Source organism: Solea senegalensis, linkage group LG10 (assembly GCF_019176455.1).
Source record: "Solea senegalensis isolate Sse05_10M linkage group LG10, IFAPA_SoseM_1, whole genome shotgun sequence".
In the NCBI taxonomy this organism is placed as follows: Eukaryota; Metazoa; Chordata; class Actinopteri; order Pleuronectiformes; family Soleidae; genus Solea; species Solea senegalensis.
Genome location: NC_058030.1, coordinates 14,130,340 through 14,158,128, shown reverse-complemented (window position 1 = coordinate 14,158,128; position 27,789 = coordinate 14,130,340). Strand labels below are relative to the sequence as shown.

Here is a 27,789-nt window from a genome sequence, read left to right as displayed (position 1 = left end):
TAGTAGGAGGAGTGTACACATTTACGAGCACCAGCAATCCCTCCCTAAATTAGTAGATCTACAAAAGCCTGGATGGTTGTGATTTGCATAGACAGCCTCCATGTTGTTCTACCAATGAGCTAGTGTTACCCGTAGTGTACCCGACCCGTAGCGGATGCTATCTGGTTAGCCGTGGAAACGACCTAGTTTCCAACCGCTAGCATTGGCGTTACATCATTGTGGGTCGTGTCTATAGACCGTATGGTCGTGTCCCACTTGTAAACTACAGCCCAAAGACGACATTGTGTACCAGTCTGTAAAAGTAAATACGGGGACTGGAGAATGTGACGGGCTGACCTGTAAAACTCCAACAACATATCGGAGCGGCAGTGACCTAGCACATTTGTTTTTCTGGAGGGGGTGTTGCAAGATCCGAACGGTTTCATCGTGCCTTGTGAGTAAAACTAGCTTGTTAATTACACGTTAATGCCGTAACATTTGCAGTTACAATGGCTAAAAATAAACTATCCACTCTGCTCAACCGCTGGACAGTAGTGGACATCTGTCCTACTGGGGTCGTTTGCCACTTCTACGAGATACTATTTAGTCAGCTCTGGTCTGGGCCTAGCTTCGGTAGCCAACAGTCATCTGTTTATTTAACCTAGCTAGCGAGCTGCGTTGTTTATCTGACACTGTCTTATCGACGTTAGTTAAACCCAGGTACCACACCGAATGACTTGATTCCCGAGAGCAATTACATTGGATATACGATGTTTGTTGCTGATTTAGCAAATTTGTATTTCATGACCTAACTTGCTAATGCTAACAGTGACGTAGAAGTTATGAAATGTTCAGCCCTCCCTGCTATCAATGCGGGGAGGGAGCCACCGGGTAACTGAGCCAACTCCTGTTTCTGTTTGTACCATGTTACAAGTTAAGTTCATTTACAGGGTTTTGAGCCAAAAGAAGAAATATGTCCTGCCCATGCACTTCGGCTGCTAGGTTGTTGCTAACAGCTCACAGAGGTAAGAAACTTAATGCACACACCCTGTTAGAGCCGAATGACATTGTTTTGTTTGATCCCATTTTAAAGTAGGTCTCCAGCTAACCCAGATCACTGTTTACAATACAAATACAACTACAACAGCAGGTGGACATTTCTCTTTCAACAGTTCAGAAGGGACTGACGCCAAATTACCCAGTATTTCTAAATCTAAAACTTTATTAATCCCCTTAGGGAAATTACTTCTCTGCATTTGACCCATCCTAGAATTAGAAACAGTGGGCTGCCACACGGAGTAGCGCCTGGGGAGCAATGGGGTTGGGTACCTTGCTCAGGGGTTCCCCAGCCCTTTTGACCTGGTGGGGACTTGAACCGGCGACCCTTCGGTTACAAGCCAAGTTTCCTTTCCACTTCCATTTGTATTTCATGGAGTTGAGAAGTTATAACAATAGTTTAGCATAATGGTAAATGATTAACCACACCATAGAGGCAATGTGTAATTGCATTAATTCCACCAGATTGTCACCTATTTACAAAGTGCACAGACAACCACATTTTAATGTAAAATTCTATCACTTCATTTGCAAACGAGTTCTAGTTGACTGAATGACTATGAAGAGAAAGAAAATGTCTTTATGTTTGTCAAAGCTCAAGTGCATGCCGTGGGAAACGGCAGGGGAAGCAAAGTTAACCAAACAAAAAAAAAAAAAAAAAAAATGTCGGAGTTGACTGTCTAGAGCTAGACCATATCTCTGAGTGCTATCGGATGCTGAAACATGTTTTCTTTGTCAAAATGTCATAAAAAAAAAAAATGTCATAAAAAAAAGGAAGGAAATGTATGATGATAATGGGGGCGGGACTAGTTAAGCTTTGCTTCTCCCGCATTCCCTTTCGGTTATGTATATTGTGTGAACTGCACTGTTATGTGATGAGTGATCTAAATGTCATGACCGAAATAAATGTAAATAAATAAATAAATGCCTTAACATGTGATGAGTGTGTTTGACCAACAATCCAAAGCTCAGAGAAATGAAATATAGTTTATTATAATGAATGACTTGCTATTGTTACAGGATTGTCCTGCTCCCGGATTCAGTTCCTTTCTCTGAGTCGGCAGGGGTCTTGGGAAACCCCTTTACCTACCCGGGTGCGGGTGAGGACGTTTTCAGACACTGCAGCCTGCTATGCCTCGAAAGATGGGACACCAAAGGACAGTGGAAGTGATGGTGGAAAGGTAACCTTCTTGGATAAATATGGTTATACAGCCTTCTTCCACTGTACAGCACCACACCAGTTTCTACATGGGGGTGTTATTTAAGTAATTCAATATATGCTGACATAATCATGTTTACACAGAAAAGCGTCAATGAGGGGAAGAGACTTTCTGGCTCGGGAGGATCAGGCAAGGGGGGAAGTCAGCTGCGCTGCCCCAAATGTGGAGATCCATGCACACACGTAGAGACCTTTGTCTGTAAGTAAGCTTTTAAATGTCAGAGAACCATTTAAGTTGTATTTGTATGTTAAAAATGTGTATATATATCCTTTAATAATAAGAGTGTTATTGTCATGTTGTTTTTTTTATGTTCTGACACAAAAGTGTCTTGAGTATTTGTGTTGTTAACCAAACAAAAACAAGTCAGGTAACATAGAGATGACAGGTTACAAGGGAGGTTTAGCATATTGAAAATTTTTTGGGTTATAAGCAAAATGTATGTGAAAAAAAATGAAGAGTGATAATATAGAAAACTGCCACCAAGCACATGGATAAATAATTGTTTGATAGAAACCCTGCTACAAGAATGTATATTAAAACAGTAAATACAACATAAAATCGTGCTATGCAAATATTCAGTCTTCAGTACTTTTCTGGCAATTTTTCATATTAAGGGCATTAACATTTTTTAATAAGTTTATTTTGCTTTGTGTTGCAAAGCATTGTTCGTTAGAAGCTGCTGCTATCTTGACACAAAGAAATCCTAGTATGATTATTAAATGGTACAACAAACCTTGGTCAGATTGTTGACTTCCGCTTTAGTTTGTGTCAGTGATTGACCAAGGGTACACTTCATGCACATGTTGGTTACTCAATCATTCACATTAAGTAACCTAAGAGAAAAGTGTACACCCTCACTGACATTATGTCATTCACCACCATTTTACACAGTTGTATTTGGAAATATTTATTATAGAAAGTGTCCTGAGAAATGACTATTTTAAATGACACTTAGTAATATTTACTGCACCTATAACCACCCAGGTATATGCTGCCATATGAACACTATTTAATCACCTGAAGTTAAGAGGTAGTTAATTGTGTGTCGTTCATGTGTGATTATAATAATTTCATTCATGCCCCCATCTAGACCAGAGTTGAGGTGAAAGTTGGTTTAATTATTTAAATTTATTGTTAACATTTATTGTTTTAAATTGTGTGAAGTAAAGAATATACAGTCAGAAAACTATTGGGATTTAATTTTCAAGTTTTTTGCATCAGATGTGAGAAGTGCTCCGTTAGCAAGACTTAAATATTAAATGGATAAAGGATTATGTAGGAGCTAATATTTGTATGCCTCCCCTCCATCTGCAGATGTAACCAGAAGGTCATATTTTTGGGTTTTTCGTCTGTACGTCCAGCAATCCCATTCTTGTAAATTAATTGTTGTAAGAGGGAATCTTTTCATATCGGCACACACATTCATCTGGGCTTGGTTAACATTTGCGGTTCAAGGTCACTGTGACCTCAGAAATCAAATGCATTTTTAAGTTTTTATGGCATAATTTATGTCGGTGTATTGTTTTATGCAATTCTTTGCAATTTGCCATGTGTCAACTTCATGCTCCCATTGGTGTTGAGTATACCTAATTAGAGCAGAATGGGAAGGAGGAAAGATGACACCCAAAAGGAAGCTAGAGTGTTATGAAAAACAGTAGACTGTGACAGGTGTGTCAAATGTGTCACAGACACCTGTCACATTGTAGTATGCCTTCATTCTTTGAGGACATATAAATAATAAAAATACGCTACTTTGTCCCTCTGGCTGGTTATAAAGAGTGCATTGCCACTACACAGCAGTGACTCGGTGTATAGTCAACCCTCACCTGTCTGCAGTATTGTTATTATTTGCTTTAATGCCTGCTGTAAAAGGCATAAATCTATCATCATTAAAGTAGCAAAATGCAAAAGAGATGGCAGTTTATTCATGTGAATGAAAGCGTTTTATTTAAACATTTAACGTTTCAACATGCTTTTTTTAAAAGGAAAAAAAAGTTGTGATAGATAAGTGATAAAATAGTGTACTTCATGAGGTGGCATTGTTGCCATATTTGAAAAAAATATTGAAAACCGTCTTGATGCTTTCAGTTTGAAGTGAATGGTTTATCGATTAGCTGAGCTGTTTTTCAATGTCTCAAATGTTTCTTATAACAAGTCTGTTCATTATTATTGCACTGAATATTGTTTGTCACTCTTTTATAGCATCAACACGATTTGTAAAATGTGAGAAATGCCATCACTTTTTCGTGGTTCTGTCTGAAACGGACTCAAAGAAGGGGTTAAACAAAGAGCCAGAGTCTGCTGCAGAGGCAGTAAAATTGGCATTTGCACAGAAACCCCCCCCTCCCCCTAAGAAGGTAAGAAATTGAAGCATTAACAAAAGTTGCTATAATGAGCTTTGAAATAACTTTCAATGAATTGTGACATGTTCTGATTTTATTAGTTTTAAGTTTGAAAATTAAAATGTCTCTTTTCCCCTCCAGATATATGCTTATCTTGACAAGTACGTTGTTGGCCAGTCCTATGCAAAAAAGGTGTTAGCTGTTGCAGTATACAATCATTACAAGCGTATCTACAACAACATTCCTGCTGGAAGTCGTCAGCAGGTTGAAGTGGAAAAACAGCCCTCTCTTACACCTCGGGGTCAGTATTATCCTAATTCGTAGATGTGATTCTGCAAATTTGTCTTTGTTTTTAAAGTTTCTTTCATGTACCTTTACAAATTGTGTACGTATTGATTTTTCTTCCATGGATCAGTTCCACTAGTAAGTCCACTGTTAATATTATAATAGCTGTACGCCAAACATTGTTGCAGTCCGATGGGGGAAAATTAGAAAGTGAACAGGCTGCTGTTGAACACACAGCTGATGTGAATTTCATGTAGAAACATTAACAACATACAAGATTATAATTTATATTAATGTTAATTTGCTGTATAAATACTAAAACAAATGCATTTGCAGTTGTCACAATAAGCAAAAGGCTAGTTAGAAAAGGTAAATGGTCTGTATTTATATAGCATATTTCTAGTCTCGATGACCACTCAATGCTGCTTTTAACTGTAGTTTTTCACACATTCATGCACACTTTCATACAGCACATCCATGTGCATCATATTTTCTATCACACCTCTTTGATATCCACTCACACTCCTGCCTGCACAGCTGTCGGGAGTGTGTCTAACCGAGCCGGGAATCTAACTCACAACCTTCCAGTAGATAGAAGACTCACTCTACCACTGCTTAACATAAAAATATGAAAGGCACCATGACACATTACAAAAGAAGCATAAAAAATGAAATAATTAAAATGTTTATTTTTTATTGTCAGACCTGTTGCAGCTATGGTCATAATCAGTCTTCAGTTCCAATCAGTTATAATCAGTCTGGAATTATAACCTGTATTCTTTGGCATTTGTTCAATCATTACCATACATGATGAATGTGTAAACATTGTTGCAGGATTGCATTGAAAATGTAATCATGGCAGTGATTAATGATAATATTTATTTGAGTACTTTCATCCTCTTCCTGTAGAGATAGAGATGAGAAGACGAGAGAATGAATACAGATTCACAAGTAAGTGACAAATCGCCCGTAGTGTCACCGATGTCTCTGCCAGTGTAGAGACTGTAGAAGTCTTTAACACTCGCTCAGCACGTTATTTTCATGAGTTGCACAAATGCCAAACTCTACAGACCTCAATGACCCCCCTCAGATGATATATGTATATAGTTGTGAGTGTTAGTCTTCTCATTTACCTTCTCATTTACCACGTGCACACAGATGAGCTACAGAATCTGTTGCAGTAATAAAGTGAAAACTATTAATGCTTGACCAAACAATAAGATTTGGTAGCCCAGTGACCTACATTCATTTCTGTTCACTTTGCTATTTTTAGCCTGTACATGGAAACTGTTGATACTAAACACAGACTGACACTTACACACCGTCAGTGAATGGTATGTTTAAATTGTAGCAGCACTGTTTCAAATTCCAATAATTATTTTTGTTTTCTTTCCTGTGGTGTTGTACGTTCCTAGTCAGGTTTTTTCACTTTCCAGTGACAACGTTAACCCTGTGGCTTGATGTGTTGTTGCAGAGCTGCTGCAGATTGCAGGAATCAGTCCTCATGGAAATGCTCTGGGTGTGTCCATGCAGCAGCAGGCCAGCCAGCAGACGCCTCAGGAGAAGAGGGGCGGTGAGGTCCTGGACTCCACAAACACTGAAATTAAGCTAGAGAAGAGCAACATCATACTTCTTGGCCCAACTGGCTCAGGTCAGTGTCAACAATGTCTTGAACTGAAAGAGTGCAAAGTGGCACTGACTACATTGTTATTATTATGTGGTTTATTTGTAAATGTCATTCTGCTTTGTCCAAAGAAAATTGATTATGATTCCTCCAATATCACTCAGGTAAAACATTGTTGGCACAGACACTGGCACGTTGTCTGGATGTTCCCTTTGCAATTTGTGATTGCACCACACTTACTCAAGCCGGATATGTGGGAGAAGACATCGAGTCAGTGATTGCTAAACTGCTGCAAGATGCCAATTACTCTGTGGAGAAAGCACAGCAAGGTGAGCAGATGCACTGAAAAGAACAGCCCTACAGTGTCTCATGTTTAAATAATACCTTATGTTTTATAGTCAGCACAAAAAAGCAAAACAAGTTGCAAAACCACAAAGAACGTCTGCTTTCTTTGTTCACCATGCCACATTGTCGGGTATCATCATGCCATCAAGGATGGACAAAATGGAGCTGACCGGCCTAAGGAAATGAGAGAAATGCATATTTGCACTCAGTACTCGCATTATATATGCATCTAGAAAGTTTTGTATACACAGCACTGAGGTTTAAATCAATGTTGCAAAGACAATGGACCGAAAACACAAGCTAGTTGTAAATGCAAGGTAGCAATACAAGTTGGGGGCTAGCAGCCAGTATATAAAGTTTGAACAACACACTGAGAGTAAAGTATTCATTCTCTATCAACCAACATGCTGTGTAAGACAGAGGTGATACTATCTCAATAGAAATCGTACTGCCTTTGTTTCTCCCTGTTGTTTTGCTGAAAGTATTGTCTTATGCTAATATAATCACACTCTTATGCTCGCTACTTTGTTGTATACCAATATAAACTTTTGCAGCAATTACACTTAATCAGCCACAACCTGTTTTTTAGCAGACAGATGATGGACACAGATAAAGGTTAAAAAAACCATGGGCTCAAATTGAGGTCAAAGAAATAAAGGTTTTCAACTTTGAATCTTGAAGGTTAACCAGTGATGAGCTGTCTATGGCCAGGGTACAAGTCAAACTTACACCATTATGACCCGGTACTTCTCATTTGTGTGCAGGTATTGTGTTTCTGGATGAGGTTGATAAGATTGGCAGTGTACCTGGGATCCATCAGCTCAGAGATGTGGGAGGAGAAGGAGTCCAGCAGGTCAGAATTCAATCCGTTACAAGAGATGCAACATTACTACAACTTGTTGATTTGTTTGTTGGGTTTTTGCTCGTTATATACATCATTATTTTTAAGATGCTAATTAAATTGTTCTTATCTCAGGGTTTGCTTAAACTCTTGGAGGGAACAGTTGTCAATGTTCCCGAGAAAAACTCCAGGAAACTGAGAGGAGAAACTGTGCAGGTCGACACAACGAACATCTTGTTTGTTGCATCAGGTGCCTTCAATGGACTTGACAGAATAATCAGCAGACGAAAAAATGAAAAGGTGAATTTAATATCTTAGACGTGATTGTAAACAGATGTTCAACCAGGATTACTGTTTGTAATTATTACCGTCCCCTTTTTTCAGTATTTGGGATTTGGGACGCCTTCGAACCTGGGTAAAGGGCGCCGTGCGGCAGCAGCAGCAGACTTGGCCAACACCAGTGGCGAGACAGACACAGTGGCAGAGATCAAGGAGAAAGACAGATTGCTGAAGCACGTCGAGGCTCGGGACCTGATCGAGTTTGGAATGATCCCAGAGTTTGTTGGCCGTCTTCCTGTGGTCGTTCCTCTGCACAGCCTGGATGAGGAGACGTTAGTTAGGATCCTGACTGAACCACGCAATGCTGTGGTGCCCCAGTACCAGGCGCTTTTCAGCATGGACAAAGTAAGGACTCTGACATAGAGGTTGAATTCAGGCACATAGACTGCTCTGTGTGTACAATCCTCTAATAGATTTACAAGTAAATAACTTGATAATTAGGAACATGTGTCTTTTTGTTTGGAGCTGAACAACTGGCTTGTTTTATTTGTTTCAGTGTGATCTCAATGTGACTCAGGGTGCTTTGACAGCCATCGCCAGGATGGCTCTGGAGAGAAAAACGGGAGCACGTGGGCTCCGGTCCATCATGGTATATGAAACTCTTTAATATCCCTCTCAGTGTTTAAGTATTGGTATCATCCAGATACAGAAATGAATGGATATATTGGTCGACAAATGTCATAGAAATAGGATATGCCAAACTGGTTTAATGGTGAGATGAGACTCTAATGGTGAGACTGTATGTCAGGGAACTATGGTGGCCTTCACATCCCAGAAATAATCAGTTAAGATGGTCATAAACAAAAGTAAATTCAAAGTTATGATCGTGAGGCTACAAAAGCCAAATGATTTTTAAACCCAATGAACCCTTCTAAATGTTACACACCGGACCTTTTATCTTTTCCTATAGGAAAAGCTGCTCCTCGAGCCCATGTTTGAGGTGCCACACTCTGACATCATAGCTGTCGAGCTGAACAAAGAAGTTGTCCACGGAAAATCCTTACCCATATATTTGAGGTCAGTATCTCTCAGCTCTCAGATCAGAGTTACATGCACGTCATGTTGTAGATCGGATTCCTGAAGCTAAGCATGGAGCCCATTTGACTGTGTTTTTTAAAAACCTGAACCTCTTTATTGTAATTTTCAGAGCTCCAGCCAAGGAGTCGGCAGAAGAGGAATATGACTCGGGCATTGACGAGGAGAACTGGCCTCGACAGGCGGATGCTGCTAACAACTGAACCACATGTTAAACATTTTCAGCTAAAGACGACGCTGCCTGAAATCTTAAGATTAATATGAATCATTGGATACCAACTGTTGGTTTTCTTGTAGCCCCCTGACAAATGTGTGGTGTGTAGTGGTAAAGAAGGTTGCTGGTTCTCTCTGAGGATCGTTATCATGATTAACAAATTATAATAGTGTAACAACCTTTGGTCCGCTGCATCAATGTTAATTAATTAGTGGTGCACTCACATGGTGGACCTTTATAAAATATTTCAATCTCTGGGGATTGTGAACTTTTTATCTATATACAGATAAGGCTATTTTATTCATGAATGGATGTGTAGCTAGTTATGTTTTCTCTTTTTGTGGTGATGGGCTGCAATGGGAAAGGAAGCAAATGGAAAGCAAACTATGGGATCACACTGTACACTTAAACGTGGGCTGCTTAGAAAGTGTAGATGTGACATTACCATGTCCAATAATGCCTTATGTCATGAAGGCATAATATTCCACAAGCACATCAATATTTTTGATGTGTTCTTCTTTACACCATTGTTATAATGGTGCTCACAGTGAAATAAGGCTGTAAATGTTGAGCTACACTGCTTAGGTAACATTTGTAAGCCGTTTGTATGACATGACCTCTAAATAGGAGAACATATTTTGAAGTGTAATACACCAGCATACTAAACACAGCAGGTGGAAAACAATGACCTTTTTTAAAAAAAAGAGCCAGAATGGTTATGCTTTAAGTATTTTTCTTCCTCCTTTAACACACCCTTAAGGGAATGTACATGTGTTTACTCACAGACCTCCGTTCTCACAGGATCAGTTCAGAAGACTGTTTGACAGGGCAGGAAACTGAAGTGTTAATGAATCATCCTGTGATTATTAATGTTATTATTTTAGTAGTTATCCCCCTATTTTCATGACTCGAGTGTGTTCCTTAAACAGATAGTCAAACTGAACTGATTGCCTCTTTCACAGTCAAAACCCACTCTGTTAAACTCACTTCATTTGCAGTGACATAATATCCTGTTATTTAATAGCACCTCAGTTCACACGTCGGCACTCATGTCTCCACCAAAATGCTCTCTGACTGAACCATGCTGCTGTACTCTTGATGCTGTTTGTGCTTTAGAATGTGATTAAAATAGATCTGTTCTCCTTTTTCTTTTTGGTTTTATGTTTTTCTTTCTTCCCTCATGCTTTCCTGTTTTCAGAGGTCTGTTACTGAACCTGTAAACAACCCAAGATTGTGTGTATGGAACTTATTGTTATTGTTTAAAATGAAAATAAAATGTGTATCTCTGTACAACATTTTGAATTGGTCTACAACTTGAACTCTTCTGAAGTTAGTGCAACACGTCAGTGCTGAGGCGTTATCTTTGTCACCGCGCTTGTTAAATCAACAAATATGAAAGTGTTGTGCTGCACTCTTGTGCTGTTGCCTTTATGTAATCAGCTAATCTCTGGAACACATCATACCGTTGGTTTCCCAATACCTCAGCATTTCCCTAATCCCAGTTTAAATCCACAGTGTAATTACAAAGTCAAACTATAGAACTCTGCACCAAAAAATTAAATATTTAAAGGTCAACAATAATATTTCTTCATGCAAAAGTAATGAATTTAAAATATTTGGATTTGACAAGTTGACTTACAAATTATTCAAATACTGTACTTTTGTATTGGTGCAGATTTTACTATACCATGCTTCTTCTGAATCTATTTCCACACACCTTTGTTTTATAAGCTTGCCTACTACGAGAACAAGAGTCTGAGGTATTATTGGTAAACAACCGCTCAGACAATGATGTCAGAGGCTTAGTGATGAAGAGGTTTATTGTGATGATGTCTGTGCCTCAGTCATTAACTCCAAACACTTGTCCATGCTTCAGAGTTCTGGGGACCACAGAGAAAACAACACACAAAAGGTAAGAAATGACAACAATGCTACAAATATTCAGGCCCAGAAAACAGTTCACTCAGAAACTCATGGTGGTTCCGTTGATGTAGGTCGTTTGAGGTTGTGAGTTGGTGACCATGAGCACACTGGAGGACGTCCCGTTTCAGACAACACAGGGTCCACTGGAGGAGGAAGTACAGGTGGTGACAGCTCCAGACCTCACCACATCAGACCTGCAGCGAGTACTACGGGAGACTGAGGTCAAACATACTGGTCAAACAATTTCATGTTGTACCCATTCATTCCCATTTACACACACTGTCCAGCAAATGTAAAACTCTTCAAAACACAAAGCATTTTGAAGAACTTGAAGGGTCTGGATTGTAAAATTTAATAACGCCGAAATTGAAGATAAAATAATAATTTTCCATACTGTTTGAGTATAATTCTGATTGAATTATTATTTTTCATTACTTAATATTTCTACACTGGACTTGGAAGGGTGAGACGAGGTGAGGAGAAACTAAGCTGCAACAGGCAACTTAACCAACAGATGCCGCTACATGTTAAACACTGTAAAACATCCATGTTGGTTCATGTGACGTAATGACACGCAAGATGTTCTGTTCACTGTTCAGGATGTTTTGACTCGATACTCATGCAAATCTTTTTTGTTTGTACATTTTTCTTTTACAGTATAATTTCAAGCTGGAGAAATGGATTTTAAGCAGACACCAGCCAGTTGGCAAGAACCCATCCTGTCCTCCTTACTGGCTGATGTTTAGGAGCCCTCAGGGGCGTCACAGGACCAGCTGCAGGTGCAGTGAACTGCGGGCCTCGACCCTTCGGCCCCGCAGTCACAGCCTGACCTCTGCAGACTGCGCTCGGCAGCACCATCGCACTGTCAAGTTCCTTCTGCCTGACTCAGAGGATGACGATGGTGATAATGAAGATAATGAGAGCTCCTCCACTGATGATGCACCTCGACCAATGAAAAGCAGAGAGAGACCCCGTAGCGCTGCACCTCAGATGTCCTCAGGCCACAGAGGCAATTTACCAACCATCCAAGACTTTAAACTGCCTCTGCGCCACCTGGAGAAACAAAGATCCCTGCAGGTCAGCCCTTTGCCCCACGGACAGAAGAATGGAAAGAAGAGGCAGCGCTCACTGATCTCTGTGAGAAAGTTCTCCCTCAACTCACCACCTGCCAGTGCTTCTCCATCCAGACTACAGCAGCAGCAGCAGCAGCAGCACAGACCCTCCTCTGCAGGGCCTGTAGTCAGAAACCAAAGACAGAAGGTTTTCTTTCTTCTCCAATGGCCCCGACATGATACATTCATCACCTTTATTCTCCTCACTTATTCATCATAACACAACCCACAGTGCTTTTCTGTTTCTTCCCTTCTCAGCAAGCCATGAGGACTGGTGGCGCTCGTGGGGTTTTCTTTGACTCAACAGCAGAGTTGCTGTCAGCACTCAGCCAGGAAGAGAGGGAGCTTCTGGAAACCATCACAGAGAAGGGCTACCCTTTACGCACAGCTATTCTGGCTCTTCAAAAAACAGGCTATCACTGCCCAGAGAAGGTGGGAGAACTGCTCAGGGTTTGTAAGATCTTGTAGGAAAATCCTGATTAGTGGTGGAAAATGATGAAAATGAAAGGCTGCTGTAACTTTTCAATTTAAGTGAATATAAGTTTGTGAGAACAAATAAGGTCACAGAATGCTGGGGTGTGGTTTAGGCTAACCCAAACCCAAACACACTGGAGCTTCAACCATGTAACTTTAAACCAATGCCTACATATTTCTTCTTTAATAATTCAATATAACAACATGATTAATTCAGTCATTTCAGAATAATAAGCAGTGTTGGGTAATGTTACTTCAAAAAGTAAAATTAGTAATTACTTTGCAATGAAACACCACCAGCTGAAACATTAAATTGATGCCTTCCTATTTAAGCATCAATAATTAGCTTATAATCTAATACACATTGTGAATTGTGATATTTAAGCACAGCAACTATAGTTGTAGAATAAGTTTAAATGCAGAACATTTGGACTTGAACAATGTAGAATTTCACATAGTCACATTAGAACTTCAACAAAATGGACCCTTTCTGCAAACTCACAATTCATTAACTTGTTTTATTATTTTGTGCTGTTAAGAACCAGCATGCGATCTTCATATAATTATTTTACCTTTTTTTTCTACAGATCCTTAAGTACCTGGTTGCCAGAGAGCGTCTGTGTGGACTGGGCTATGATGAAGCCCAGATAGATGAGGCCTTGGAGATGTTTCAGAACTGTGAGAGCAAGGTGACTGACTCATCACATGATACAAGCAGGACCACGGGAATACCTCTTCAATTGTGATGTGATGAGAACACATTAATAAATCATAACACCTGTTTTTTTAATTTTAGGCTGCCGAGTTCCTGCGGCTCCTGACTCAGTTTAACGAAATGGGTTTCCAGCAGAGTGCAATCAAAGAGGTGCTGCTTGTTCATGAAAATCACCGTGAGAGGGCTCTCGAAGAACTCATGACACGTACAGGTTAAAAAAAAAAAAAAAAGGATTCATTTTCACATGTACAGTTTGTAAAGGGTCAGGGTACCAAAGTATAATCCGTATTTCTGACAAAACCAAAATACGAAAATACGGAAACAGCGCCCCTTTTTCCTTTTTTGTATGTAACAACCTATTTTGCATGTAACAACCTCAAAATAAAAGTAGCGTGCTAACTTATTATCATGCATAATAAAGTACTTTTTTTATTATCATACACTATTGTAGGCTACCGTTCTCTTTCTACAGCCATGTATGGTTCACATTTATTTTAGTTAAGTCCTCCCATCCCCACTTCCACAAACATTTCCACAGCATCACGCACGCAACATAAAAGTAAAACTTTTTTCTCTTCATGTGAGTAAGCAGGGTCATATCAGCCTCACTGTAGTAACACACACACACACACACACGAACACAACCAAATAAAACAGCAGTTGACAGCAACATCTCTCTCTCACACACACACACACTGGGCTCTTAGCTGTGTTTTCACTCCAAATAAAGTCTCAACAAATTCACTGCGTTTTGCTGCTTTTTTCCCTCAAGAACACTGATATGTGTCATCACTCACGCGCAGGGCCGGCTCTACCTAATTTTGTGCCCTAGGCGAGATTGCTCTCCGGTGCCCACTCCCCTCTGTGTCGATCTATTTGGAATGTTCCACTTCCTTTGTCGGAGGCGGAGCTTCTTCTACGCAGGCAGAAACGGGAACAAACAGGTGGTAACTGAAGCTTAAAAATTATCCACATACTAAACTATGACATTTTTGTCTCGTCTTGGACAACTTACTAAACTATGACAATGTTGTCACTTTTATGACAATGTTGTCACTTTTTGCGACCTAAGGAAGGCGTGTACCAAGTTTCGTGCATGAACATTAAACGTGCTCCTCAGGACCACAAGTTTTAGGGGTTGGAGCAGTTTTTTGGCCCGTCCACTTTCACCAGGGGGCGCTGATTTTGACATGAAATATTTTCGCATAGGTTTGTTCAGGGCCAGACTATCAACAATCCTAGCAAGTTTGGCTCAGATTGGACCAGGATTGGCAAAGTTGTGACAGTTTTTTTTTTTTTGTATTTTCTACAACCACCAGGAGGCGCTGTTTTCAAAATTTATTGTTTTCGGCAATATAGTAGCCTTCAGCAACTACCCATTATCAATCATAGGAAGTTTGGTTGGGATTGGATCTTCCATCACAAAGTTATAAGAGTTTCGCTTTTTGTTGTGAAAAATAGGAATTTACACCCACTTTGGCGCCCCCTATCTCGTACACCATGAGACATTTTAAAAACCTTTTGATAACTTAAGTTCCTCAACTGGTTCACAGTGACCTGACCAAGTTTAAAGGTGATCGCACAAGAACTCTAGGATTAATTCATTCAAATACCAGAGGTCATATTGTCTCCGTCACCAGGGGGTGCTGTTTTTGAAAGTGAATATTTTCATATAGGTGTCTTCAGGGCCGGACTATCATCAATCATGGCAAGTTTGGTTCAGATTGGACAAGGATTAGCAAAGTGGTAGCAGTTTGTTTTTTTGTCGCAAAAATCCGACTTTGCATCATTACCATGGCAACATCATGTAACGATACGCCATCATATTGAGCACGCATAGTCTACCATGTGTTTAGAATCTTTTAACCAATTTTGAGTTTGATACAATCATTTCTGTAAAAGTTATTCCAGAAATTGTAAAAGTAACTTTTTTTTTTTGATTTTCTGCCACCACCAGGAGGCGATGTTTACAAACTTAACAGTTTTTGCATAGGCATCTTCAGCAAGGGCCCATCATCGATCGCCACAAGTTTGGTTAAGATCGGACCTTCTATCGCAAAGTTATAAGAGTTGTGTTGCCTGTGGCGAAAATCTTAAATTTTCACCAACTTTGACGCCCCCTTTCTCGTACGCCATGATACTTATTAAAAAGTTTTCAGGAACTTTAGATCCTCAACTTGTCCACAGTGACCTCACCAAGTTTGAACGTGATCCCATGTAAGCTCTGGGACAAGTTCGTTCAAATACCCATGGTGCGAAATGTTCAAAATAGGCCAAAAATGGTCGTTCAACCCAAGACTTACAGCGGCGCTAGCACGGACTTTTTGGACCGTCCTGACATGTTTAACATGTGTACCGACTTTCGTGCATGTACGTGAAACACGAGAAAAATCGGCCTGATGAAAGCTGTTTTTCATTTTCGTAAGCCCCGCCCACTTTCAATTTTGTACGCAGTGTCCCCGAAGTACTATCAGACGTAAATTTACACCAGGTTTGATGCACTCGCAAAAATTGGTGAGTTTTCGTGTATGGGAAAGGCCTCAAAAAGGCGATTCATTTAGAGGAATAATAATAATAACTAGTACCGCAAGCGGTAATCAACGGGTTCGAGCTTGACGGCTCGCGAGTCCCCGTGCGTCCACGTTGCAGCGCGAGTCCTCTTCCTCATCTTCCGTTCATTCACTGCTTGTGGTACTGGTTATTTTCAGCTGCATCCCCGCGCAATGTCAGGCGTGTCCGTTTAAAATGGCCGTCTTCCTGTTGGGTGAAAGGCGTGTCCGTAAACATGTTTAGGGAAGGTACCTTGACTTACATAATAAGTTTCGTGTGGATCGGAGAATGTCAGACATTACTTCCTGTTTAGGGAGTTGTACTTCCTGTAAGGAGGTCATCCTTTACAGACATGTTCAGGGCCGGTCTGAGGTCTGAGGTCTAACAGTGTGATTTTGTCTATAAGTTGTTATTTTTGTGAAAAACAACTGATGGTATCAGAATTGAAGCTGAATTTTAGAAATAACTAGTTATTTTTGTGATAGAACATCTGATGGTATAAGAATTTAGGGTGCATTTTCTCTTTTTTCCCTCTGTTACTTTTTCTCTCTTCCCATTTTCCCTGTTTTTTTTTTTCCTTGGCCCCTCTTGCAGTACCTTTTGCCCCATCTTTCCCTTTCAGAGCAGCATGAGAAACTGTAAATGTTAGATTTGATAGATTTGTAGGCAAATGCCTCCATCATGTGGCGAACAAAGGTTACTGCATTGACGAACCACTCAGTAGAGTAGATCCTGTGCAGTGTTCTTATGTCAACACCGTTGAACGATTTGTTATCATATTCAGCAAGCATCATCTACCATGTGTTTTACATGTTTTCATTCATTTTGAGTATGATACAATGAAATTTGTTAAAGTTATAAGGGAAATTGTGAACTTGTATTTTATGTTACCACCAGAAGGCGCTGTTTTCAAAATGTACAGTTTTTGCACAAGCATCTTCAGCAAGATCCCATCATCGATCGTCACGAGTTTGGTTAAGATCTGACCTTCTATCGCAAAGTTATAAGAGTTTGTTGTTGTAGCGAAATACTAGACGTCATATTGTCTGCCGTCAACAGAAGGCACTGTTTTTGAAAGTGAATATTTTCATACAGGCATCTTCAGGGATTGACTATCATCAATCCTAGCAAGTTTGGTTCAGATTGGAATAGCATTCGCAAAGTGGTAGCAGTTTGTTTTTTGTCGCAAATATCTGACTTTGCAGTGTTGTCATTGCAACACTGTTGAACAATTTGTTATCATATTAGGCACGCATCATCTACCATGTGTTTTGAATGTTTTCCCAAATTTTGAGTTTGATACAAAGAAATTTGTTAAAGTTATAAGGGAAATTGTGAACTTGTACTTTCTGTTACCACCAGGTGGCGCTGTTTCCAAAATTTACAGTTTTTGCTTAGGCATCTTTAGCAAAAGCCCATCATCTATCATCACAAGTTTGGTTAAGATCTGACCTTCAATCGCAAAGTTATAAGAGTTTGTTGTGTGTTGCGAAATACCAGACTTCCTATTGTTTGCCACCACCAGGAGGCGATGTTTTCAAAATTTACAGTTTTTGCATAGACATCTTTAGCAAGGGCCCATCATCGATTGTCACTAGTTTGGTCAATATCTGACCTTCCATGGCAAAGTTATAAGAAATTGATGTGTGTTGCGAGGAATCGTGATTTTCGCCAACTTTGCTGCCCTTCTTCTTGTTCGCCGTGATACTTAATGAAAAGATTTTGATACCTTTGGATCCTCAACTTGTCCACAGTGACCTCACAAAGTTTGAAGGTGATCCCATTAAAGCTCTATGACAAGTGCGTTCACATACCATTGATGCGAAATGGCCAAAATCTGCAATACATTTACTTTCAATCCAAGATGGCGGCTTTCCTGTTAGTTTTAGAGCATAGGCTGCTTTGAATTTTTTGACCGTCCCGACCTAAGGAACGTGTGAGTACCAGGTTTAGTGCATGTACATTCAACGTGCTCCTCAGGAGGACAAGTTTTTGGGGTTATAAGAGTTTAGCCTTTTGTTGAGAAAAATATGAATGAACACCAACTTTGGCGCCCCCTATCTCAAAAACCATGCGACATTTTGAAAAACTTTTAATAACTTTAGATCCTCAACTTGTCCACAGTGACCTCACCTAGTTTGAAGGTGATCCCATAAAAGCTCTATGACAAGTGCGTTCACATACCATTGGTGCGAAATGGCCAAAATCTGCCAAAAATGTACTTTCAATCCAAGATGGCGGCTTTCCTGTTCGTTTTAGAGCTTCGGCTACGCTGACTTTTTTGACCGTCTGGACCTAAGGAACGCGTGAGTACCAAGTTTCGTGCATGTACATTCAACGTGCTCCTCAGGAGGACAAGTTTTACGGGTTGTAAGAGTTTCACCTTTTGTTGTGAAAAATATGAATGAACACCAACTTTGGCGCCCCCTATCTCGTACACCGAGCGACATTTTAAAAAGCTTTCAGGAACTTATGCTCGGCAACTTGTTCACAGTGACCTCACCAACTTTCAAGATGATCGCATAAAAACTCTAGGATTAGTTCATTCAAATATCAGGTGTCATAGTGTCTGCTGTCACCAGGGGGCGCTGTTTTTGAAAGTGAATATTTTCATATAGGCGTCTTCAGGGCCAGACTATCATCAATCAAAGCAAGTTTGGTTCAGATCGGACTCGGATTCGTAAAGTTGTAGCAGTTTGTTTTTTGTCACAAATATCTGACTTTGCAGTGTTGCTGTGGCAACACCGTTGAACGATTTGTTATCATATTAAGCACGCATCATCGAACATGTGTTTTAAATGTTTTCCCAATTTTTGAGTTTGATACGAATAACTCTGTAAAAGTTATAACCGAAATTGTTTTTTTTTGTATATTTTGTTACCACAAGGAGGCACTGTGCTCAAAATTTACGTTTTTTTCACAGACTTCTTCAGCAATGGTCCATCATCAACCCTAGGTAATTTGGTTGGGATGTGACCTTCTATCGCAAAGTTATAAGAGTTTTGTTGCCTGTGGCGAAACATTAAAATTTTTACCAACTTTGCCGGCCCCTTACTCTTACGCCATAATACCTATTGAAAAGATTTTGATACCTTTGGATCCTCCACTTGTCCAAAGTGACCTCACCAAGTTTGAAGGTGATCCCATGAAAGATCTAGGACAAATCTGTTCAAATATCATTGGTGTGAAATGGCCAAAATCAGCAAAGCATTTACTTTCAATCCAAGATGGCGGCTTTCCTGTTAGTTTTAGAGCATAGGCTACGCTGACTTTTTTGACCGGCCCGACCTAAGGAACACGTGTACCAAGTTTTGTGCATGTACATTAAACGTGCTCCTCAGGACCACAAGTTTTAGGGGGTGGAGCAGGTTTTTGGCCCGTCCACTTTCACCAGGGGGCGCTGATTTTGACTTGAAATATTTTCACATAGGTTTGTTCAGGGCCAGACTATCAACAATCCCAGCAAGTTTGGTTCAGATTGGACCAGGATTGGCAAAGTTGTAACAGTTTTTTTTTTTTTGTATTTTCTACCACCACCAGGAGGCGCTGTTTTCAAAATGTATTGTTTTCAGCAATATAGTCGCCTTCAGCAACTACCCATTATCAATCATAGGAAGTTTGGTTGGGATTGGATCTTCCTTCGCAAAGTTATAAGAGTTTTGCTTTTTGTTGTGAAAAATAGGAATTTACACCCACTTTGGCGCCCCCTATCTCGTACACCATGAGACATTTTAAAAAACTTTTGATAACTTAAGCTCCTCAATTGGTTCACAGTGACCTGACCAAGTTTAAAGGTGATCGCACTAGAACTCTAGGACTAGTTCATTCAAATACCAAGGGTCATATTGTCTTTGTCACCAGGGGGCGGTGTTCCCGAAATTGAATATTTTCATATAGACGTCTTCTGGGCCGGACTATCATCAATCCTAGCAAGTTTGGTTCAGATGGGACTAGGATTCGCAAAGTTGTAGCAGTGTGTTTTTTTGACGCAAAAATCCGACTTTGCATCATTACCATGGCAACATCATGTAACGATACGCCATCATATTGAGCACGCATAGTCTACCTTGTGTTTAGAGTCTTTTAACCAATTTTGAGTTTGATACAATAATTTCTGTAAAAGTTATTCCCGAAATTGTAAAAGTAACTTTTTTTTTTTAGATTTTCTGCCACCACCAGGAGGCGATGTTTACAAACTTGACAGTTTTTGCATAGGCATCTTCAGCAAGGGCCCATCATCGATCGACACAAGTTTGGTTAAGATCGGACCTTCCATCACAAAGTTATAAGAGTTTTGTTGTGCGTTGCGAGAAATTCGTAATTTTCCCCAAATTTGGCGCCCCCTATCTTGAAAACCATGATACTTATAAGAAGCATTTTAATAACTTAAGATCCTCAACTTGTCCACAGTGACCTCACCAAGTTTAGAGGTGATTCCATGAAAGCTCGAGGACAAGTTCGTTCACATACCATTGCTGCGAAATGGCCAAAATAGGCCAAAAATGGCCGTTCAACCCAAAATGGCGGCCTTCCTGTAGGACTTACAGAGGCGCCAGCACGGACTTTTTGGACCGTCCTGACATGCTTAACATGTGTACCAACTTTCGTGCATGTACGTGAAACAAGAGAAAAATCGGCCTGATGAAAGCTGTTTTTCATTTTCGTAAGCCCCGCCCACTTCCAATTTTGTACGCAGTGTCCCCGAAGTACTTTCAGACGTAAATTTACACCAGGTTTGATGCACTTGCAAAAGTTGGTGAGTTTTCGTGTATGGGAAAGACCTCAAAAAGGCGATTCATTTAGAGGAAAAATAATAATAATAATAAGAATAAACATCACAGTTTCAATAGGGTTCTTGCAACCAAGTTGCTCGAACCCTAACTAGTACCGCAAGCGGTAATCAACGGGTTCGAGCTTGACGGCTCGCGGGTCTCCCTGCGCCCACCTCGCCGTGCGAGTCCTCTAGCTCATCTTCCGTTCATTCATTGCTTGCGGTAGTAGTTATTTTCAGCTTGGACTATTTTCAGCGTCCATGTGTTAAGTTAGAGGGCACTTCCTGTTTAAAATGGCAGACTTCCTCTTTTTCCTATTTAATTTAATTTAATTTAATTTAATTTAATTTAATTTAATTTAATTTAATTTAATTTAATTTAATTTTATGATTAAGTGCAATATAGGCTATGGTATTGGTATTGGTATTGGTTCAATATGTGCAGTAATTGCAAGTTTTAATAAAAATTTAACCCTCCACTTGTTTTTTTTATTTTGGCCCCCCGTGTATTTGACTTTGGCATTACTGCTTTACAGACATGTTCCGGGCGGGTTTGAGGTCTCACATATCAAGTTTCAAGTGAATACAGCAATCCCAATTAGAGCAGCATGAGAAACTGTAAATGTTAGATTTGATAGATTTGTAGGCAAATGCCTCCATCATGTGGCGAACAATGGTTACTGCATGAACAAACCACTCAGTTGAGGGAATCCTTTGCATTTTTGCCAGGCAACACCATTTAACGATTTGTTATCATATTCAGCAAGCATCATCTGCCATGTGTTTTACATGTTTTCATTCATTTTGAGTATGATACAATGAAATTTGTTAAAGTTATAAGGGAAATTGTGAAATTGTATTTTCTGTTACCACCAGAAGGCGCTGTTTTCAAAATGTACAGTTTTTGCATAAGCATCTTCAGCAATATCCCATCATCGATCATCACGAGTTTGGTTAAGATCTGACCTTCCATCGCAAAGTTATAAGAGTTTGTTGTTGTAGCGAAATACCAGACGTCATATTGTCTGCCGTCAACAGGGGGCACTGTTTTTGAAAGTGAATATTTTCATATAGGCATCTTCAGGGATTGAATATCATCAATCCTAGCAAGTTTGGTTAAGATTGGAATAGTATTCGCAAAGTGGTAGCAGTTTGTTTTTTGTCGCAACTATCTGACTTTGCAGTGTTGTCATAGCAACACTGTTGAACAATTTGTTATCATATTAGGCACGCATCATCTATTATGTGTTTTGAATGTTTTCCTAAATTTTGAGTTTGATACAATGAAATTTGTTAAAGTTATAAGGGAAATTGTGAACTTGTACTTTCTGTTACCACCAGGTGGCGCTGTTTCCAAAATTTACAGTTTTTGCATAGGCATCTTCAGCAAAAGCCCATCATCAATCATCACAAGTTTGGTTAAGATCTGACCTTCAATCGCAAAGTTATAAGAGTTTGTTGTGTGTTGCGAAATACCAGACTTCCTAGTGTTTGCCACCACCAGGAGGCGATGTTTTCAAAATTTACAGTTTTTGCATAGACATCTTTAGCAAGGGCCCATCATCGATCGTCACTAGTTTGGTTAATATCTGACCTTCCATGGCAAAGTTATAAGAGATTGTTGTGTGTTGCGAGGAATCGTGATTTTCGCCAACTTTCCTGACCTTCTTCTTGTTCGCCGTGATACTTAATGAAAAGATTTTGATACCTTTGGATCCTCAACTTGTTCACAGTGACCTCACAAAGTTTCAAGGTGATCCCATGAAAGCTCTATGACAAGTGCGTTCACATACCATTGGTGCGAAATGGCCAAAATCTGCTAAAAATGTACTTTCAATCCAAAATGGCGGCTTTCCTGTTCGTTTTAGAGGTTCGGCTACGCTGACTTTTTTGACCGTCTGGACCTAACGAACGCGTGAGTACCAAGTTTTGTGCATGTACATTCAACGTGCTCCTCAGGAGGACAAGTTTTACGGGTTGTAAGAGTTTTGCCTTTTGTTATGAAAAATATGAATGAACACCAACTTTGGCGCCCCCTATCTCGTACACCGAGTGACATTTTAAAAAGCTTTCAGTAACTTATGCTCTGCAACTTGTTCACAGTGACCTCACCAATTTTCAAGGTGATCGCACAAAAACTCTAGGACAAGTTCATTCAAATATCAGGTGTCATAGTGTCTGCTGTCACAAGGGGGCGCTGTTTTTGAAAGTGAATATTTTCATATAGGTGTCTTCAGGGCCGGACTATCATCAATCCTAGCAAGTTTGGTTCAGATTGGACTCAGATTAGCAAAGTTGTAGCAGTTTGTTTTTTTGTCACAAATATCTGACTTTGCAGTGTTGCTATGGCAGCACCGTTGAACCATTTGTTATCATAATAAGCCCGCATCATCTTTCATGTGTTTTAAATGTTGTCACAAATTTTGAGTTTGATACAATCAACTATGTAAAAGTTATTACCGAAATTGTGTATTTGTTGTATTTTCTGTTACCACAAGGAGGCGCTGTGCTAAAAAATTACAGTTTTTCCACAGACTTCTTCAGTAATGGTCCATCATCAACCCTAGGTAATTTGGTTGGGAAGTGACCTTCTATCGCAAAGTTATAAGAGTTTTGTTGCCTGTGGCGAAAAATAAAAATTTTCACCAACTTTGCCGGCCCCTTTCTCGTACGCCATGATACTTATTAAAAAGTTTTTAGCAACTTTAGATCCTCAACTTGTCCAAAGTGACCTCACCAAGTTTGAACGTGATCCCATGTAAGCTCTAGGACAAGTTCGTTCAAATACCGATGGTGCGATATGGCCAAAATCGGCAAAAAATGAATTTTCAATCCAAGATGGCGGCTTTCCTGTTCGTTTTAGAGCATAGGCTACGCTGACTTTTTTGACCGTCCCGACCTAAGGAACGCGTGTATCAAATTTCATGCATGTACATTAAACGTGCTCCTCAGGCCCACAAGTTTTAGGGGGTGGAGCAGTTATTTGCCCCGCCCACTTTCATTTTTTAACGCACATTCCCCGAAACACTAATAAACGTAAATTTACACCAGGTCTGATGCGCTTGCAAAAATTGGTGAGTTTTGGGGCATGTTCAGGGCCTCTAAAACGCGATTTACTTTGGTGAAGAGGAAGAAGAAGAAGAAGAAGAACTAGTACCGCAAGCGGTAATCAACGGGTTCGAGCTTGACGGCTCGCGGGTCTCCCTGCGCCCACCTCGCCGTGCGAGACGTCTAGCTCATCTTCCGTTCATTCACCGCTTGCGGCAGTAGTAATTTTCAGCTTAGACTATTTTCAGCGTCCATGTGCTAAGTTAGATGGCACTTCCTGTTTAAAATGGCCGACTTCCTGTTTGGTGAAAGGTGTGTCCGTAAACGTGTTCAGGGACGTTCCTTTGACTCACATATCAAGTTTTGTGAAGATTGGAAAATGTTAGACTTGACTTCCTGTTTCGGGAGTTCTACTTCCTGTAGGGAGGTTATCCTTTACAGCACATATGTCAGAATCAAGGCCCGTGAATGAGTTATGTCTGGCTAGCGGGATGATTTTTAATTACTATTAAAACCGGCTTGCACTATTATGTGCCCTCAGCACCATAATACTACAAATCCCAAGATGCACTGCGAGTGCGATCCAGTGTCATCATTCATGAACAGCATCACAGTCACAGTGGAGGACTAAACATTGCTGTCATTTTTCATCTCCCTCTCCCCCAAATAGACAAATAGAAAAGTAGATGGTGAAAACAGGGTTTTCAAGACAGGTGGGAGGCAGAATAATGTTCACCGAAGTAAAAGGAAAGCCTGTGTGTCTTGTGTGTGGAGACAGTGTGTCGTTATGAAAGAATATAACTTAAGAAGGCACTATGAAACATGCAACTGTTTTGCACTTTTCAAGTTTGCACTAACTTCTAATTTTATTATAAAAGACAGACATTGGTGAGGATCAGAGCAGCACACTGATTTGTTTTGTAACATGCTGTTTCATTTTTGCATTTATCTTGCCATTGAGCTTTGAAGGAAAATAACATTTTGCTGTTTACCTGTTAAAAAGAAGAAGAAGGAAAAACGTTTTCAATTTGTTACTGAAAGAGCCTTGAGAAAATATTGCAACTGATTTAATTTAATTTAATTTAATTTAATTTAATTTAATTTAATTTAATTTAATTTTATTTTATTTAATTTTATTTTATTTTATTTAATTTAATTTAATGATTGAGTGCAATATAGGCTGTGGTATTGGTATTGGTATTGGTTCAATATGTGCAGTAATTGCAAGTTTTAATAAATATTTAACCCTCCACCTGTACCATTTTTTTATTTTGGCCCCCTGTGTATTTGACTTTGGCATTACTGCTTTACAGACATGTTCCGGACGGGTCTGAGGGCTCACGTATGAAGTTTCAAGTGGATACAACAATCCCAATTAGAGCAGCATGAGAAACTGTAAATGTTAGATTTGATAGATTTGTAGGCAAATGCCTCCATCATGTGGCGAACAATGGTTACTGCATGAACAAACCACTCAGTTGAGGGAATCCTTTGCATTTTTGCCAGGCAACACCATTTAACGATTTGTTATCGTATTCAGCAAGCATCATCTACCATGTGTTTTACATGTTTTCATTCATTTTGAGTATGATACAATGAAATTTGTTAAAGTTATAAGGGAAATTGTGAAATTGTATTTTCTGTTACCACCAGAAGGCGCTGTTTTCAAAATGTACAGTTTTTGCATGAGCATCTTCAGCAATATCCCATCATCGATCGTCCCGAGTTTGGTTAAGATCTGACCTTCCATCGCAAAGTTATAAGAGTTTGTTGTTGTAGCGAAATACCAGACGTCATATTGTCTGCCGTCAACAGGGGGCACTGTTTTTGAAAGTGAATATTTTCACATAGGCATCTTCAGGGATTGAATATCATCAATCCTAGCAAGTTTGGTTCAGATTGGAATAGTATTAGCAAAGTGGTAGCAGTTTGTTTTTTGTCGCAAATATCTGACTTTGCAGTGTTGTCATTGCAACACTGTTGAACAATTTGTTATCATATTAGGCACGCAGCATCTACCATGTGTTTTGAATGTTTTCCCAAATTTTGAGGTTGATACAAGGAAATTTGTTAAAGTTATAAGGGAAATTGTGAACTTGTACTTTCTGTTACCACCAGGTGGCGCTGTTTCCAAAATTTACAGTTTTTGCTTAGGCATCTTTAGCAAAAGCCCATCATCTATCATCACAAGTTTGGTTAAGATCTGACCTTCAATCGCAAAGTTATAAGAGTTTGTTGTGTGTTGAGAAATACCAGACTTCCTATTGTTTGCCACCACCAGGAGGCGATGTTTTCAAAATTTACAGTTTTTGCATAGACATCTTTAGCAAGGGCCCATCATCGATTGTCACTTGTTTGGTTAATATCTGACCTTCCATGGCAAAGTTATGAGAGATTGTTGTGTGTTGCGAGGAATCGTGATTTTCGCCAACTTTCCTGACCTTCTTCTTGTTCGCCGTGATACTTAATGAAAAGATTTTGATACCTTTGGATCCTCAACTTGTTCACAGTGACCTCACAAAGTTTCAAAGTGATCCCATGAAAGCTCTATGACAAGTGCGTTCACATACCATTGGTGCGAAATGGCCAAAATCTGCAAAAATGTACTTTCAATCCAAGATGGCGGCTGTCCCGTTCGTTTTAGAGCATAGGCTGCTTTGAATTTTTTGACCGTCCTGACCTAAGGAACGCGTGAGTACCAAGTTTAGTGCATGTACATTAAACGTGCTCCTCAGGAGGACAAGTTTTACGGGTTGTAAGAGTTTAGCCTTTTGTTGTGAAAAATATGAATGAACGCCAACTTTGGCGCCCCCTATCTCAAAAACCATGTAACATTTTAAAAAACTTTTAATAACTTTAGATCCTCAACTTATTCACAGTGACCTCACCCAGTTTGAAGGTGATCCCTTTAAAGCTCTATGACAAGTGCGTTCACATACCATTGGTGCGAAATGGCCAAAATCTGCAAAAAATGTACTTTCAATCCAAAATGGCGTCTTTCCTGTTCATTTTAGAGCTTCGGCTACGCTGACTTTTTTGACCGTCTGGACCTAACGAACGCGTGAGTACCAAGTTTTGTGCATGTACATTCAACGTGCTCCTCAGGAGGACAAGTTTTACGTGTTGTAAGAGTTTTGCCTTTTGTTGTGAAAAATATGAATGAACACCAACTTTGGCGCCCCCTATCTCGTACACCGAGCGACATTTTAAAAAGCTTTCAGGAACTTATGCTCGGCAACTTGTTCACAGTGACCTCACCAATTTTCAAGGTGATCGCACAAAAACTCTAGGACAAGTTCATTCAAATATCAGGTGTCATAGTGTCTGCTGTCACCAGGGGGCGCTGTTTTTGAAAGAGAATATTTTCATATAGGCGTCTTCAGGGCCAGATTATCATCAATCAGAGCAAGTTTGGTTCAGATCGGACTCGGATTCGTAAAGTTGTAGCAGTTTGTTTTTGTCACAAATATCTGACTTTGCAGTGTTGCTGTGGCAACACCGTTGAACGATTTGTTATCATATAAAGCACGCATAATCGACCATGTGTTTTGAATGTTTTCCCAATTTTTGAGTTTGATACGATTAACTCTGTAAAAGTTATAACCGAAATTGTTTTTTTTTGTATATTTTGTTACCACAAGGAGGCACTGTGCTCAAAATTTACGTTTTTTTCACAGACTTCTTCAGCAATGGTCCATCATCAACCCTAGGTAATTTGGTTGGGAAGTGACCTTCTATCGCAAAGTTATAAGAGTTTTGTTGCCTGTGGCGAAAAATAAAAATTTTCACCAACTTTGCCGGCCCCTTTCTCGTACGCCATGATACTTATTAAAAAGTTTTTAGCAACTTTAGATCATCAACTTGTCCAAAGTGACCTCACCAAGTTTGAACGTGATCCCATGTAAGCTCTAGGACA

At 39.7% G+C, this 27,789-nt stretch overlaps 2 protein-coding genes across 3 annotated transcripts; both read left to right on the top strand.

Annotated features, from left to right (window-relative positions):
- Positions 1-104: 104 nt before the first annotated feature.
- On the top strand, positions 105-10,575 carry LOC122776109 (ATP-dependent Clp protease ATP-binding subunit clpX-like, mitochondrial). 2 transcript variants are annotated; one of them, XM_044036486.1, is made up of 15 exons: positions 105-433; positions 930-1,004; positions 2,056-2,216; positions 2,339-2,453; positions 4,458-4,612; positions 4,739-4,898; positions 5,792-5,833; positions 6,357-6,533; positions 6,671-6,835; positions 7,616-7,704; positions 7,828-7,992; positions 8,077-8,376; positions 8,528-8,620; positions 8,942-9,048; positions 9,179-10,575. In XM_044036486.1, the coding sequence occupies exons 2-15, from the start codon at positions 953-955 to the stop codon at positions 9,267-9,269; spliced, it is 1,872 nt and encodes a 623-aa protein (XP_043892421.1). In that variant the 5' UTR covers positions 105-433; positions 930-952; the 3' UTR covers positions 9,270-10,575. The 2 variants fall into 2 exon arrangements, with proteins under 2 accessions (XP_043892421.1, XP_043892422.1); XM_044036487.1 differs by lacking the exon at positions 5,792-5,833.
- A 559-nt stretch (positions 10,576-11,134) lies between these two features.
- Positions 11,135-13,895, top strand: LOC122776215 (ubiquitin-associated protein 1-like). The gene is made up of 6 exons (XM_044036637.1): positions 11,135-11,192; positions 11,275-11,424; positions 11,861-12,463; positions 12,574-12,747; positions 13,377-13,478; positions 13,586-13,895. The coding sequence occupies exons 2-6, from the start codon at positions 11,302-11,304 to the stop codon at positions 13,718-13,720; spliced, it is 1,137 nt and encodes a 378-aa protein (XP_043892572.1). The 5' UTR covers positions 11,135-11,192; positions 11,275-11,301; the 3' UTR covers positions 13,721-13,895.
- The last annotated feature ends 13,894 nt before the right edge of the window (positions 13,896-27,789 follow it).